Genomic DNA, 14,199 nt, shown 5'->3' with positions numbered 1-14,199 from the left:
GACCAGAAGGGTTTGGGGGAGACCTTGTTTCCCCTAGCGCCCCCCAGGATAACAAGGAATAACGGCCACAAGTTGTTGGAGAGTAGGTTTAGATTAGACATCCATAGGAACTACTTCAAAGTCAGGGCGGCTAGGATCTGGAACCAACTTCCAAGGGAAGTGGTGCTGGTTCCTACCCTGGGGGTCTTTAAGAAGCGGCTCGATGCCTACCTGGCTGGGGTCACTTGAGCCCAGTTTCCCTCCTGCCCAGGCAGGGGGGCGGACTTGAAGATCTACAAGGTCCCTTCCGACCCTACTTCTATGATTCTGTGATTGGAGGCAGTGGCTGCTGCAGCAGAGCAGAGTGCGGAGACCAGCTCCCCCTTCCCCATGGGCAGCACAGCTGCAGCAGAGCCCATGGTGGGGGGCAGGTGCAGGCTGCCAGCTATGGACTCAGGCTCCCTACCCTGCTGCCCTCCCCTGGGTCCTCTGCAGCCCAGCGGGCAGGATGTGGTATTGCAGGCCAGAGCAGACCCAGGTAGGAAAGCTCGGTGCCGCCACTGCAAGCCCTGCACCACCCTGGCAAGGCGCCCCCTGCCTACTTGGCAGCAGCAGGGATGGTTGTGCGGATATTTGCCGCTTGCTCCTGATGGAAGGGCAGGGGGCGCCTCACCAGGGTGGTGCGGGGCTTGCAGTGGCAAGGAGCTTCCCCACCTGGCCCTGATCTTCCCTGTCGCACCGGATCCTGCCCGCGGGGTTGCGGAGGCCCTGAGAGGAGGGCAGCAGGGCGGGGAGCCGGAGTCCACAGTGGGAAGCCTGCACTTGTCCCCCACCACAGGCTCCGCTCCAGCTGTGCTGCCCAGCCACGCACTACCTGGGCTGGGCAGTAGCCCCAACCCTGCCCAATTCCCGCCATCCTGATCAGGGCCTCAATCCTCCTTCCCCCTGGCCCCTCCAGACTTGCCTGTGAGAGCTGCTCTCCAGGCTTCCTGGCGGCTATTTGCGTGTGAGTGCGTACATGCACATGGCGCTCCCTGCCTGACCGCCCTCTTCCTGTTCTCCCCAGGCCCTTGCAGGCTGGCACTCTGTCAGCCTGTAGAGAGCTCTTTGGAAAATTCCTAGATCCCCATGTTTCTCTGCTAAAATAAAAAATCCGTATGTTTTCCTGTGGGAAATGGAACCCCCCTCCCCAGTGATCATCTGTGGCCCCCAGATTTGTTTTGGTCATACTGCTGTCAAGCCAGCTACCTCCCTTCTGTATGTGTGCATTTGGTTTTTCTTCCACTTTTGTAGGGCTTGTATTCATCATTGACCTTTTTTTGTCTAGAGCACCTTTTGAATTCTGATCCTATCCTTAAAATGTTTGCAATCTCCTGTCTAACTTGCTATCGTGTCAGAGCAGGAAGTCGGGTTGTTTTAGTGTGATTTGTTCATAACACATTTATGTTGACTAACAAAGATGACTTCATCCTAAAGATATTTACGAATTACATGTTTTATAATTTGCTCTACTTACTTCCCAACTACTGAATTCAAGCTTTACTGGTCTGTGGTTCCCCAGGCCTTTCTTTTTCCCCTTTGTAAAAATGAGTACTATGCTAACCAGTTTTCCAGTCCTCTGTGATCTTGCCTGTTTTGTTTTAGTTTTTCTATGCAGCTGGTAGCAGTTCTTTTTATGAAGGCTGAAGCAATATTAGCAGTTTTGCACCTTTGCATTAATAGCTCACCTTCACTTAGCAGCATACCTACTGTTTTCAGGATCTCTCTTCTAACACTTGTTATTTTTAGAGTCGTTTTCCAGTTGTAACTTGTATTTTTGTATTTAACTTCCGTGAATTTTGTTGCTACACATTTGTGCCATTCCTTTGTACGCTTCTTACTGACCTTCCATTGTCTGTCTTTTTTTCTCCACCCTCCCCCAGATCACTAAGAAGATTCTTGCATGGCCATATCAACTTGCATTATTTATCTTTTTCCGGTGTTGGAATAGTTTGACATTGAGCCTCCCATTTTATGTCCTAAATCTCTTGCCAGACTCTGTTTTGTGTTTTTTTAATTTATCTACTCCTGGGACCTACTGTTTCTCTGAGTTGATTAATATCTATTATTTTTAAGTCCAGTGTCCTTGTTCTCTTATTCTTATAATTTCCTTGGTTTAGAATCATGATCAGTTTGTCCTTTCTGGTCAGAGCCAGATCCAAGGCAGATAACCCCCAAAGTGGTTTCCTCAACATTCTGAAACAGAAAGTTGTCCCTCACATATTACAAAATTGCAGGAAATTTTGTTTCTATATTTTCCTTTCAACAGGGAAGTTAAAATTATTATTATATAAATTTTATATATTTGTATATGCATAAAATTGCCTGGCTTATCTTCTCTGTTTTGGTAGTATGTTAAAAAAAAATCCCCATTGTAACATCATTACTATTCTTTTCTGCCTTCATCTTCAGCTAGATACCCTCAGTATATTTGCTGTTCTCATTTAATGTAGACCAGTGGTTCTCAACCTTTTTGGACTTGACGCGCCCCTCCATAACTTTTGTGAATTGAATGGCACCCAATTTCAAAAACTAATTTATATTACAGTGCTTACCTCCATACACAGGGGCTGGGCAGAAGGGGTTGGAGGTTCTCCAGGTAGGGACAAATCTGAGCCTGCCTTATCTGCTTATCCGTTTACATTCTCACACTTTGCTTATCTCCTCATGCCTCATGGCACCCCTGGCATAGGTGGAATAGACAGAAAAAGTTATGCCCTTCAGTGCTGATACTCCAATCATGATATTCAACCTAGTAATGTTAATTAAATTGTCATGTCTCTTTACAGTAGATCTTCCTATATCTCCTTACTACTAGTATTTGTATCGAAGCTCTGAAGATGCTTTGCAGACTGCCCTATTACATTTCCTTCTGCATAATTTAAATCTTATTATGGTTTCCCATCACTTCTCAGTAATAAAGTCCTTTCTCTCAACTTTAATTTAGACTAGGCCCTTTTCATTTTAGTTATAGAAATTGGTAAATCATATATTGACATTAGTTGGGGCAAGAGAAAAAGAGCTTTTATTTTATCTTAGATGGACTGTACATTAAATATTAATTACGTGATTGCTATTTTTTTTGTATTGTAGAAAATGCCTGAAGCATCAGAAGATCATAATCACTGGAAGGCCTGTTGACTTCCATTTCTTGAGAATCCAGAACATTATCAGTCTGGCATGGCGCAGGGCAGTCAGCAACTCGATGTGCAGGTACTCCAAGACCTCCGGCAACGTTTCCCTGAGATTCCAGAAGGGGTGGTATCTCAGTGCATGCTCCAGGTATGCTTCAACAGAAAAAAATAACAGTAAAATTTATTGCATCTACCTTTTATCCTTGTTGTATAAAAATCCCTCCATAATCAGCTACCTAGAGGTCACTTAAGCTTTGCTTCATCTCTTCCTTAAGTTTCTAAAGGCTAAAAGGCTCTTGGGGAGCAAAACAGGGAGTTTTCTTTTTAATGTCTGTAAATATGTACAAGAATTTAGTATTTCCTTTGGCAGAGTTGAAAGAAACACCACTCAGCCCACCCATTTCTGAAACCAAAGCATGAATTACTGTATTTTTCATTACAGCAAACTTTTTAAGAGTGTTTAGGGCCTTACTAGTAAAATACTAAGCAAATTGTTGTAAAGTAGTAATCATTTAAATGTAGCTCTATTCTGAAAACTAACTAAAATACTGCAATAGGATTATACATCTGTTTTGTGAATTAAACCAGATTCAATCAACTATTAGATAAAAGTGCCAAAAAGCCCCACTGAAGCACGCAAACTCTACAGACACTGGGGAGCCGGGTCAAACTGATGCAGTTCCTCTTTCAGTAAAGCACTGGTTTTGTTTGTTGCTTTTCCCCCCCCGCACATCTGTCAGCATCCCTAGGTCATGTCCAGATGTGCAGGGGTGTGCACTTGCAGCGGCAAAATAGTTTTTGCCTAGAGATGTGAAGGCCCCAGGGGAAAAAAACAGAAAAATTCCACTTTTTTCCAATGACGTTTTTGTTTTTTTCCAAAAAATTTTTAAAAACTGTTATGAAATATTTTCTTTTAGAATGATGAATAACATGTTTAAGAGAAGGTGTTCATATATTGCTACCTTTTACTCGCCAGAAATGTTTTCTAATAACTATTTAACAGGAAGACTTTTATGTAAGACTATCTACAGTATCAGATCATTACAGTTTCTGTGCACGAAGGACAAGCAGTACAGTACAACTCTCAAATGCAAGAGCAAGGTGCATTTCTGCCCCCAGGGGGCACTGCCATTTTCACAAGAGAAGGAAGAAGGATTCAGTGCCTTCTTTCCTTGTGGACTTCCTCTATTATTTTTAATCTAGAGGTTGGTGGATCTGCTCCTGTCTTACTGACTAGGCCTCAAAGGACTGGGAATGGACACTGGCAGCAGCATCCATTCGTTCCTGTAGACATTAGAAACAAGGAACTTATTGTCCTGCTTGCTCAAAAGCCTCAGGAGAGGAGACAGAGCAAGTCTAAAGGTTTTGGAGTTGGACAGAACCTGCCTCTTCCTGGCCCTGTGACCTTGAGAAGTACAGAAGCAGCACAAAGGAGTGGAAAGAAAGTATACTTCTTTATTGAAAGGTAAGAGTTTAAATTTCTCTGAATTCAGTATATTAAACTATATTTTAGCTGCACTAGTATATTTTTATAATCTATGTAATTCATAATTGAATTCCTACTAATCTGATATTTTGTGACAAATTGCCCAACCTTAGCAGTGAGATGAGGCCTGCAGGGCAGGGAAGTTGTTCACAGTTAATTCTGAGGAGGCTTCTCCTCTGTCCATTACTAAATGTGTATATGCTGTAGCTTAGTGTTTATATATGCAAGCTAGCCACTAAATAACATTTTTCTTTTTTCTCCCTTGGCAAAGTGGTGCAACCAACTTCTAGCATATGGAAGCATTTCCACACTGCAAGTTTTTCCGAGGAGAAATATGTGATTTGCAAATACTGTCAAATGAAATATGCATTTCCAAATGCTACAAGGATGACCAAACACATCCTTGTTTGTAAGAAGTGTCCTATAGACATTAAAAAATCCTTCATGTTAAGTGAGGAGGAGGTGGATCATGATGATGAAAGTGCAAGTAGCTCTTTCCAACATTCTCGATCTAGAGGTCCTCCTACTGCTGCTGCTGCTGATTCTATAACATCAGCATCAGAAAGGGTTGTCCAATCAACATCTTCAAGTAACCAAATATTGCAACCAGTGGTATACAAAAGACTCTCAATAGCTTCATTTGTAGACAAAATGACACCTGAAGATCAGGAAAAAATTGACCAAGAACAATGCATTCTTCTGGGACGCCATTGTCAATAATTGAAAATGCATACTGGCAGGAAGCTTTTAAATTACTAAGGCCATCATACTGTTTCCCAGCAGACATTCTTTGAGCAAGCCACAGTATGAACATGTAATGCAATCTGTGCAAGGAAAAATCAACGAAGCACTGTGTCTTGCAGTACTTATGGATGGATGGACAAATGTGTGGGGAGAAGGAATCATAAACTTTGTAATAACAACACCTCAACCAGTTTGTTACAGAAGCACTGAAACAGGGGAGAACAGGCATGCTGCAGAGTATATCAGTAGTAAAATATGTGAAGTCCTACAGAAGATTGAGAGTGGTAAAGTATTTGCTTTGCTGACTGGTAATGCAAGTAACATGAAAGCAGCTTGAGAGATCATAATGGATAAATGTCCACATATTACTGCAATAGGGTGTGCATCCCATGGGCTAAACTTGCTTCTTAATGAGATCATGAAGTTGGACACTCTGCAGAAGATCTATAGAAGAGCAAAAAAAGTTATAAAACGTGTAAAAGCTACTCATTGTAGCTGCAGCCTTGAAGAAGAAGCGGGAAGAAAAGAATGCAAAGAATAAAATAGTAACACTCAAACTGTAATAAAAGTAGATGGGGTGGAGTGGTGATCTCATTTGAAAGTTTACTGAAAAGCAAAGAAGCTCTTCGAGAAACAGTAATAATTGAGGATCTTAAAGTATCCAGAAGTGTAAGGAACACAGTACTTGATGAGGATGTCTTCTGGGTTCAGCTGCAGAACTCTGTGAAGATTATAAAGCGAATTTCTTCAGCAATCACTGCATCTGAATCAGACAGTGTACTTTTGTCAGGGATTCCTTATGAAATGGCCCAGATAAAATAAACTGTTTTTGAGAATCTAAGTGTATCTCCGCTTACAAGTACAGAAGAAAGAAAAGTGAAAGACTTCATTAACAGATGCGAAGAATTTTGTTGCCAATCAATTCATGCTGCTGCAAATCTCTTGGGTCCAAGATTCAAAGGCAGAAATGTTGGTAATGATAGCACTGTTACTGCATTTAACTGGATTACAAAACAAGCAACACACTTAGGACTTGATGTTGGAAAGGTACTTTCAGATGTTGCAGAATACAGAACATCTTCAGGTATTTGGTCCAGGAATGCAGTCTGGGACTAGTGCCAAGCATATTCTTCCTGCAACATGGTGGCAAGGCCTTTGCAGGACACAGCCGCTGACTCCTCTTGCTTCTCACCTGGTTCAGATTCCTCCATCTTCTGCAGCATGTGAAAGAAACCGATCAATGTTTGGAAATATTCACACCAAATCAAGAAATAAACTAACACGTGAAAGAGTAGAGAAGCTTGTCTCAATCCAGACAAACCTTCAGTTTTAAGAAGTCCATGAAGATGATAAAAATGAAGGATCAGAAGAAGCACAAACTGCTGATAGTGATAGCTCAAAAAATGAGACTGATTAGACAAAGTTTCATGTAGCAAAATTTGTATTCAATGAGTCTTCGGTTTTATTCCCCTCTTTTTCTCAGCTCTTTTTCTAAAAATGAGTACTTTCTGTATCTGCTTAACATTGTGGAGAAGACTTAAGTCCAGAATACGTAATAACTTTTTTTGTTTTACTGTAATGTTGATGGTTTCTTCTATTTTCAACTTTAATTTTTGCCTGCTTCTCATAAACTGGGAAAAACTAAGAGGTGCTAGGTTCCTTAGAGTTCAGCAGCTTGTAGCTCCATTTGTAACAGAAATTAAAAACATTTAAAATAAATTCAATTAGTAAATTTGTAATTATTGTCTGCATAAAATATACTTTTAAATGTAATAAATACACCAAACATGATAATCCTATGAGCAAACCAAGCTATACAGAATACATTTGATGTTCTTAAAGTAGGAAAGTGAATTTAGATCTGTAAAGGGTGCTAAGAAAATAAGTATTTAATATATTTCAATTTTCCCCAAATTTCCATTTTTTCCAGGAAAAAATGGGGGGGGGGAACCTTTTTTTTTCCCCGTGGTTTCAAAATTTCCAGAAATTTTACTTCTCTAATTTTGCCACAGCACACACCTCTGTGCATGCACTTTTTGAGGGACAAATTATTCTGCTTTGGGCAAACTGCCCTTTCCCAACTCCTGGCTCTCGGCTTGCTGGAGGAGCAAGGACACAACTGCAGGAGTGGAGATGCTCAGGCTAGCAGCCAGAGCATCTCCCTGGAGGACCATGCCTCCATGTTTTGCTGTTGCATGTTTGCTCCCATAGTGTGTGCCATGCTGTGTTTTTTCCTGGTGCTTTTTTTTTCCTACCAGGATTTTTCTTTGCTACCAAAATTTGAAGATAAATTTGCAGCGCGAGGCACATTTTAATGTTCCCCAAATGTGGTTTGTGGCACTGCCAACTGCACGCCCCTGCTTGTCTGGGCATAGACCTAGAGTCTAAACAGGCACACCTGGAATGGAAGGGTTGAGTAAGGTTTTCAATTTTTATAGTCACTTTTCTCAGTAAAACCTTTAAGCCAGTGGTTCTCCACCTCTCTAGATTCTGGAGGCACCCCTCTACAACTTCTTTGCATTTAAAAAACTAGTTTATTTATTATAGTGCTTATCTCCTTTATCTCCTTGAAGAGAGGGGCCAAGAAGGAGGAGGAGTGGTTGGCAGGGAACAGCCTGCGCTGCAGTGACTTGGGGGAGGAGGAGCTGCAAGGGAAGAGCCTACATATTTCTCTTTGGAACCTGAGCTTATCTTGTCTCCTCTATCCCAGCAGCACCCTTCAAAGGCTGTCATAGTATCTCAGGGTGCCACAGCACCCTGGTTGAAAATCACTGCTTTAAACACGTTTTAAGATCATAATTACATTTATCATTCACTAAATGCAAGATTATCTTGTGAATGTGTGGGATAGGAGGAGAACAGCCACTCCAAAAGCAGCAACTGGGGAACTTCTGGGAAGGAGCCAGTATCTAGGTCTAGTTGGAATCTTTTTTGTTGAAATTGCAGTGTTTTGTAGAAATGTCATTGAGATGAAATGTGTTAGAAAGGTTTCTAATGCTTCTGATGGAATGGCCAGTAGCCTCGTGGTTTGAGTACTCACCTGGGGATTTCAACATCTGTAAGAGGTGGCACCTGAAATGGGATTTCCAGATCCCAGGTGAGAATGCCTTAACTACAAGCTTAGCTCCTTGAGGATGCAAGGTGTCTCTCCTGTTTCATTGTAAATTTCAAAAGGCCTCTGTTTTCTACTGAGGCACAATTTTGGAAAACTTGAATTTTTGCACAATGGGAAATCTCATTCCTGTTCAGCTAAAAAATGCACCTGCCTATGAATTGCAGGTTGTAGTGAAGAGAATTCAATCTTGTCTACCTGGCAAATAAAACTAAAATAGCTAACTGTGACTTCACATTATTAGTTAGTTATTTCGGTATAACTGGAGTTGTTTTTGGTGTAAAATTTTGTACACAGGCTTCAGTTAGCGAATAGTGTGAATTTAAAAGTGATCTCAAAATGATTTACCTTCTTAGTGTGCAGACAAGAGCTGTGTCTCAGCTATGTTGATCAGGCTCCATAAAACTCGGTCTGGACATATGACATAATTACAATAGCTGTAATTTATGTTTTGTATATCATGGTAAATTATACTGGGATCCCAAGCAGACAGATAGAGCTGTCCAGAAGTAGCTGTTTGTGATAGACACTAGGTGTTCGGGGAAGCATCTAAATAGCCAGATAGGTCCACAGCAGATGGCTCCCCCAGGATGAAAACAGACAACTGCCTACCCACTACACTACTGGTGTAACTTACACTATTCTACTAAAAATTTTTCTAGGAATAACTTGCTTTTGAATTTGAAGCACATAAACTGATTTATGGTTTTGTCATCTCTTTGCTTATTGTTTGCATCAGTGTAAATGTTTAAGCCCATAGCCTGCTAATGAAAGACAAGATGATGCTTTTCACATGCCTGCATCTTTTCTGGCAGGACTGTCTCCATTCACCTGTTTTTTTCCCATTATCTTTCACCTCCAGTTGTCTGTCTAGGGCTGCATACCTGGGGAAAAGAATATTCAATAGGGTAGATGTTTTTGATGGTGGGATAAGGAATATATGTGTCAGATGTAACTTTACCAGCATAGTCCCTCCCTTCAAGTAGAGGATCTGGTTCCCTGTAGAAATCTCAACCTTCTCCCGAGTTGCTCTTTTTATTTGTTACCAGGCCTGTCAGAAGGCTTTGGAATCCTTTTTGCTCCAAGCTCCACATCATTAGAGGAGGTAACTGAGTAGAGGCCTTTAATTTAGCTAGAGAAGTGCTTCAACAGCTTTGTTATTGTTATAATTTGGATATTAGCATACTCTTCCTGGATGGACTGAATAGTAAAGAAGCCAGAAGCTGGTATGCACACATGCATCCAGGAAGAGCAGGCACTAACTGCAGATGCTTCCTCAGCCTGACAAAGGGTATTTATATATGAAAGCTTGCAAAGAAGAATTTTTCCAGCTATTTGATTTGGTCTAATAAAAGATAGCAGATTTACCCAAAGAACCTCTTCTGCCTATGTCCTTAGACCAACACGGCTACAACCTACACCCATGTCCTATTCCTTATGTCATATTATGATATGAACTGAAGAGCACTATGGATTCTTTACTAAGGCCCAGTCTAAAACGTTTTGCTGACAAGATATTAGTTCTGGAGCAGGTGCTGAGTGGAACCTCCAGAAGCATATGGCTGTGCATGTGCTTGAGCATGTTGGAGGTGATGGTTGCTGTCTGCCACCAGAACTTCTGGCAGCTAAAGCAAGTGTATATAGACCATGCGTTTGTCCTGGTTACTTAACAGGTGAGCTGCTTGCCAGCAATTGGCTATCCTCTGCTATGTCTGTAGCTCACTGCCATATTGTTACTCACTCTAACTTAAGGCTCTGGTTCCCAAACATCCTACTGTAATTCTTCAGCTCTTGTCACTCTGGACAGCTCCCCATAGTTCAGCTGTGAACAGAAGTAGATATTAAAAAAAAATTATAAAAACAGTGCATCGTCTGAGGTATCAGAGAGAGCCAGTAAATGAGCAGAGCTGGAGAAGACAAAATAACAGAAGTAAAACTTTAGCTGAGCATATACTGAATGTCCTTCTTTAGTCTCAGTATTAATGTCATCCACAATGTAATATAATAGTAACACCAACTGTCTGGACCAGTGGTGCCAAACCTTGTTGTCCAGCAGACTGGATGGGCAGGGCCCAGTCCAGTCCCTCCACAGGCTGGATGTTTCAATTGGATGTCCATGAAGATGGGGGCAGGGGGCCTGGCCTTGATCCAACTGTGCAGGGGAAGACGCTTGGCCCAGCCCCGATCCAGCCCTGGTCGGGGTGGGGGCAGGGGCATAACCCAGCCCCAACCTGGCTGGAAGGAAGGGGGATTGACTCAGCCCCATGATGGCTAGGAGAAGGGTGCCATAGCCTAACCAGCTTCACAGGGAGAGAAGGTGTATCCTGGCCTCACGGAAGAAAGGGGATGCGGCCCAGCCTCAACCTGGCCAGGTGGAAGGAAGAGGGACTGTCCCATCCCTGTGATAGCAGGGAGAGAAGCGGGTGTGGGCTGGCCCCTAACCAGATGCAAAGGGGGAGTGGGCATGGCCCGGCCTTGTGGGGAGAAAGGGACATGGCCCGGCTCCATTGGCTGTAGGGAGAGTAGGGGGACTGGCTAAGCCCCAATCAGGCCCTACTGGGGGAGAGGTGTGGCCCAGCTATGTGGAGCTTAAGATTTTGGCAGCAGGGAGGGATGGCAGTATTAACTGCCACTGCTTCCTACTGCTAAATTTCCAGACCCATAGGCTGGATTCCAAAACTTTATGGACCAGGTTTGGCCTGCAGGCTCGAGGCTAAGTGCCCCTGGTCTAGACTACTTGCAGATCACCTGGTAAAGTGGAGTTAATTCTCATTTAGGAAGCTACTGAAATAGTATACATGTTTTTATACTAAAACAATGTGAGAAGGGTTTAATTTGATTAAATGTTTACACATGCTAAAAGAATTGCTCTTTATCAAGTGAAAAAAATGCATTGCTCATTTTGGCATTAACTTTTTAATCTTTCAGTAAACTGTTGGTGGGAAAAGAGAACTTCATAAGTATAAATAAGTCCTTGTTCCTAATTATTGAATTGTTTTTGGCCTGTTAAGGTATACTGTACTTCATAAGAAATAACAGTCTTAAGATAAAATATAACAAAAAGCCTTTGGGCAAAGGTGCCTCAAGCAGTTATTAGTTCCAGTAAGGTTTAGACCAGGATTTAGATTCAAGGCTTTTGTTTAACTTGTCGTAAATAATAAGGATAAAAAAAACTCTGCAACTCTATGTGAATTTTTTTTCAGAATTGTTTATCATTACCTTGGACTAAGACCTCATAAAAAGACTTCAGCCACTAATAAAAAGGTGGAAGTGGGAAGAGCCCCTTTGATATTTGGATTTGATTAAGTTTAAAAAATGTAAGGCATATATACCAATCTAGGCATATAAATGTAAATCATACCGTTCTTGAAATTTGAAGGGGTTTAGAGTCTTCATTTATCTGAGAGTTGCGTAAACCCTTTTTTAATAGCTTTAAAGTGTATTTCTCTTTACAAAAGTATAAAATGAAGTGTCAGGATACAAGAAATGTTGAAAATGGATGTTAAGTCAAAACAATTTAAAGTTTTAATTTATTCTTTTCATTTTGACAGTAATAGTATTTACTGGGTGCGTCAGCATGTGCACTTTAATGTGCAGTAGTCTATTCTACTGCTCATTAAAGTGGCACATAAAAAAAGTGCTGATACACTGATGCACAGCAGAATAGGCTACTATGCGTTAAGTGTCACGTAAAAAGCGGGCAGTTATGCTACTTTGCGTTACCATAGCCTAATGCACATTTATTTAATACCTCATATTGTGCATTAGGAAAAGCGTATTAACGCACATGTAGGCATGCTCAGTGGCTGCGTCTACACAAGACGCTGATTGTGCAGTAGTAACGAACTAGTGTACAGTAGCAATGAGCTATTGTGCAGTAGTAACAAGATGAAAGTACTAAATGACTGTGCAGTAACCAGAGTTACTACAGCAGTGTCCCTGAACAGCTTTTTGGGGACACTGACTGCACAGTAGCTCATTCATAGATTCATAGACATTAGGGCTGGAAGGGACCTCGGAAGATTGAGTCCAGTCCCCTGCCCCAGGGTCAGGAAGTCAGCAGGGATCATAGGATCCCAGCAAGATAAACATCCAAATGTCTATTGAAGGCATTCAAAGTAGGTGCTTGAACTACCTCTGGGGCCTTGGACAGTAAAGAAGGTCTTCCTTATGTCCAGCCTGAAATGGTCATGGAGGAGTTTGTGACCATTTGTCCTTGTCATCCCTTGAGGCGCTCTGGCGAACAGATGTTCCCCCAGATCCTGGCAAGTACCCCGAGGAGCTTATATGTGGCCACCAGATCACCCCTGAGCCTGTGCTTTTCCAGGCTGAAGGGTCCCATGGCTCTCAGGCTGTCATCGTAAGATCTGTTTTCCTGACCTCTGATCATGCATGTGGCTCTCCTTTGCACCCTCTCAAGCTTCGCCACATACTTTTTGAATTGTGGAGCCCAAAACTGGATGCAGTACTCCAGCTGCAGCCTCACCAAGGCTGAGTACAACGGGAGGATGACGTCCTGGGATTTGCTTGAGAAGCATCTGTGGATGCAAGGAAGCATTTTGTTTCCTTTACTAGCAGCAGTATCACATTGCAGGTTCATGTTCACCTTGTGGTCAATCATGACCCCCAATTCCCTTTCATCCATAGTGCTAGCCAGCGTAGCACTGCCGAGCCTATAAGGATGCTGCAGGTTTTTTTTCCCAAGTTGGAGAACCTTGCATTTTTCAGTGTTAAACACCATCAGGTTCTCATCCACCCATTTCCTGAGCCTGTCAAGGTCAGCCTGGATTGCCCTCCTGTCCTCAGGTGTGGACGCTTTATCCCAGAGTTTGGTGTCATTGGCAGACTTGTCCAGTCCACCTGCGACACCAATGTCCACATCATTAATGAAGATGTTAAATAGTATAGGCCCAAGGACAGAGCCCTGGGGGACCCTACTCGTCACAGGGCACCACGACGGTTGACTTCTGTCAACCACCACCCTCTGGGTCCAACCACAGAGCCAATTCCCCAACCAGCGGATCGTGGTTTGGCCGAGGCCACAGTTAGCCAGTTTTACTAAGAGGTGGTCATGGGATACCAGATCAGAGGCTTTTTTAAAGTCAAGATATACGATGGGCCGGCATTGGGGATGATGCTCAGGGGCAACCAGCACGGTTTCATTAAGGGCAGGTCATGTCAGACCAACCTGATTGCCTTTTACGATCAGGTCGCAAAAGCACTGGATGCAGGTGTTGCCGTGGATGTAGTCTTCCTGGACTTCAGCAAGGCCTTTGACACTGTCTCCCACCCCATCCTCATTAAAAAACTAGGCGACTGTGGCATCGATGCCTACACGGTCAGATGGATTGCTAATTGGTTGAAGGGTCGTACTCAGAGGGTGGTGGTGGACGGGTCATATTCGACCTGGGGGGAAGTGGGCAGCGGAGTCCCTCAGGGCTCGGTCCTTGGGCCCGCACTGTTCAATTTCTTTATCAGCGATCTGGACGACGGGGTGAAAAACAACCTGTTCAAATTTGCTGATGATACCAAAATTTGGGGTGAGGTGGGCACGCTAGTAGGGAGGGAAAGACTGCAGAAAGACCTGGATAGGTTGCAAGGGTGGGCTAACAAAAACAGGATGTGTTTCAATACGGACAAGTGCAGGGTGCTGCACTTGGGCAGTAGTAACTGGCAACACACTTATAAGATGGGAAACTCCCTTC

At 42.9% G+C, this 14,199-nt stretch overlaps 1 protein-coding gene across 7 annotated transcripts in view; it reads left to right on the top strand.

Moving 5' to 3' along the window:
• TAB3 (TGF-beta activated kinase 1 (MAP3K7) binding protein 3) overlaps window positions 1-14,199 on the top strand; it is a 94,880-nt gene that overhangs the window by 36,158 nt on the left and 44,523 nt on the right. For all 7 annotated transcript variants that reach the window (XR_003093281.1, XR_003093282.1, XM_025200204.1 and 4 more), the window contains exon 3: window positions 3,112-3,300. Coding sequence is in view for 5 of the 7 variants with exons in the window: in XM_025200204.1 (XP_025055989.1) it covers window positions 3,199-3,300 (102 nt within the window). In the remaining 2 variants the exon portion in view is untranslated. The remainder of the gene's footprint in view (window positions 1-3,111; window positions 3,301-14,199) is intronic.

This window comes from Alligator sinensis, unplaced genomic scaffold, assembly GCF_000455745.1.
Source record: "Alligator sinensis unplaced genomic scaffold, ASM45574v1 scaffold746_1, whole genome shotgun sequence".
Taxonomy (NCBI): Eukaryota; Metazoa; Chordata; order Crocodylia; family Alligatoridae; genus Alligator; species Alligator sinensis.
This window is presented reverse-complemented; position numbering and strand designations above follow the sequence as displayed.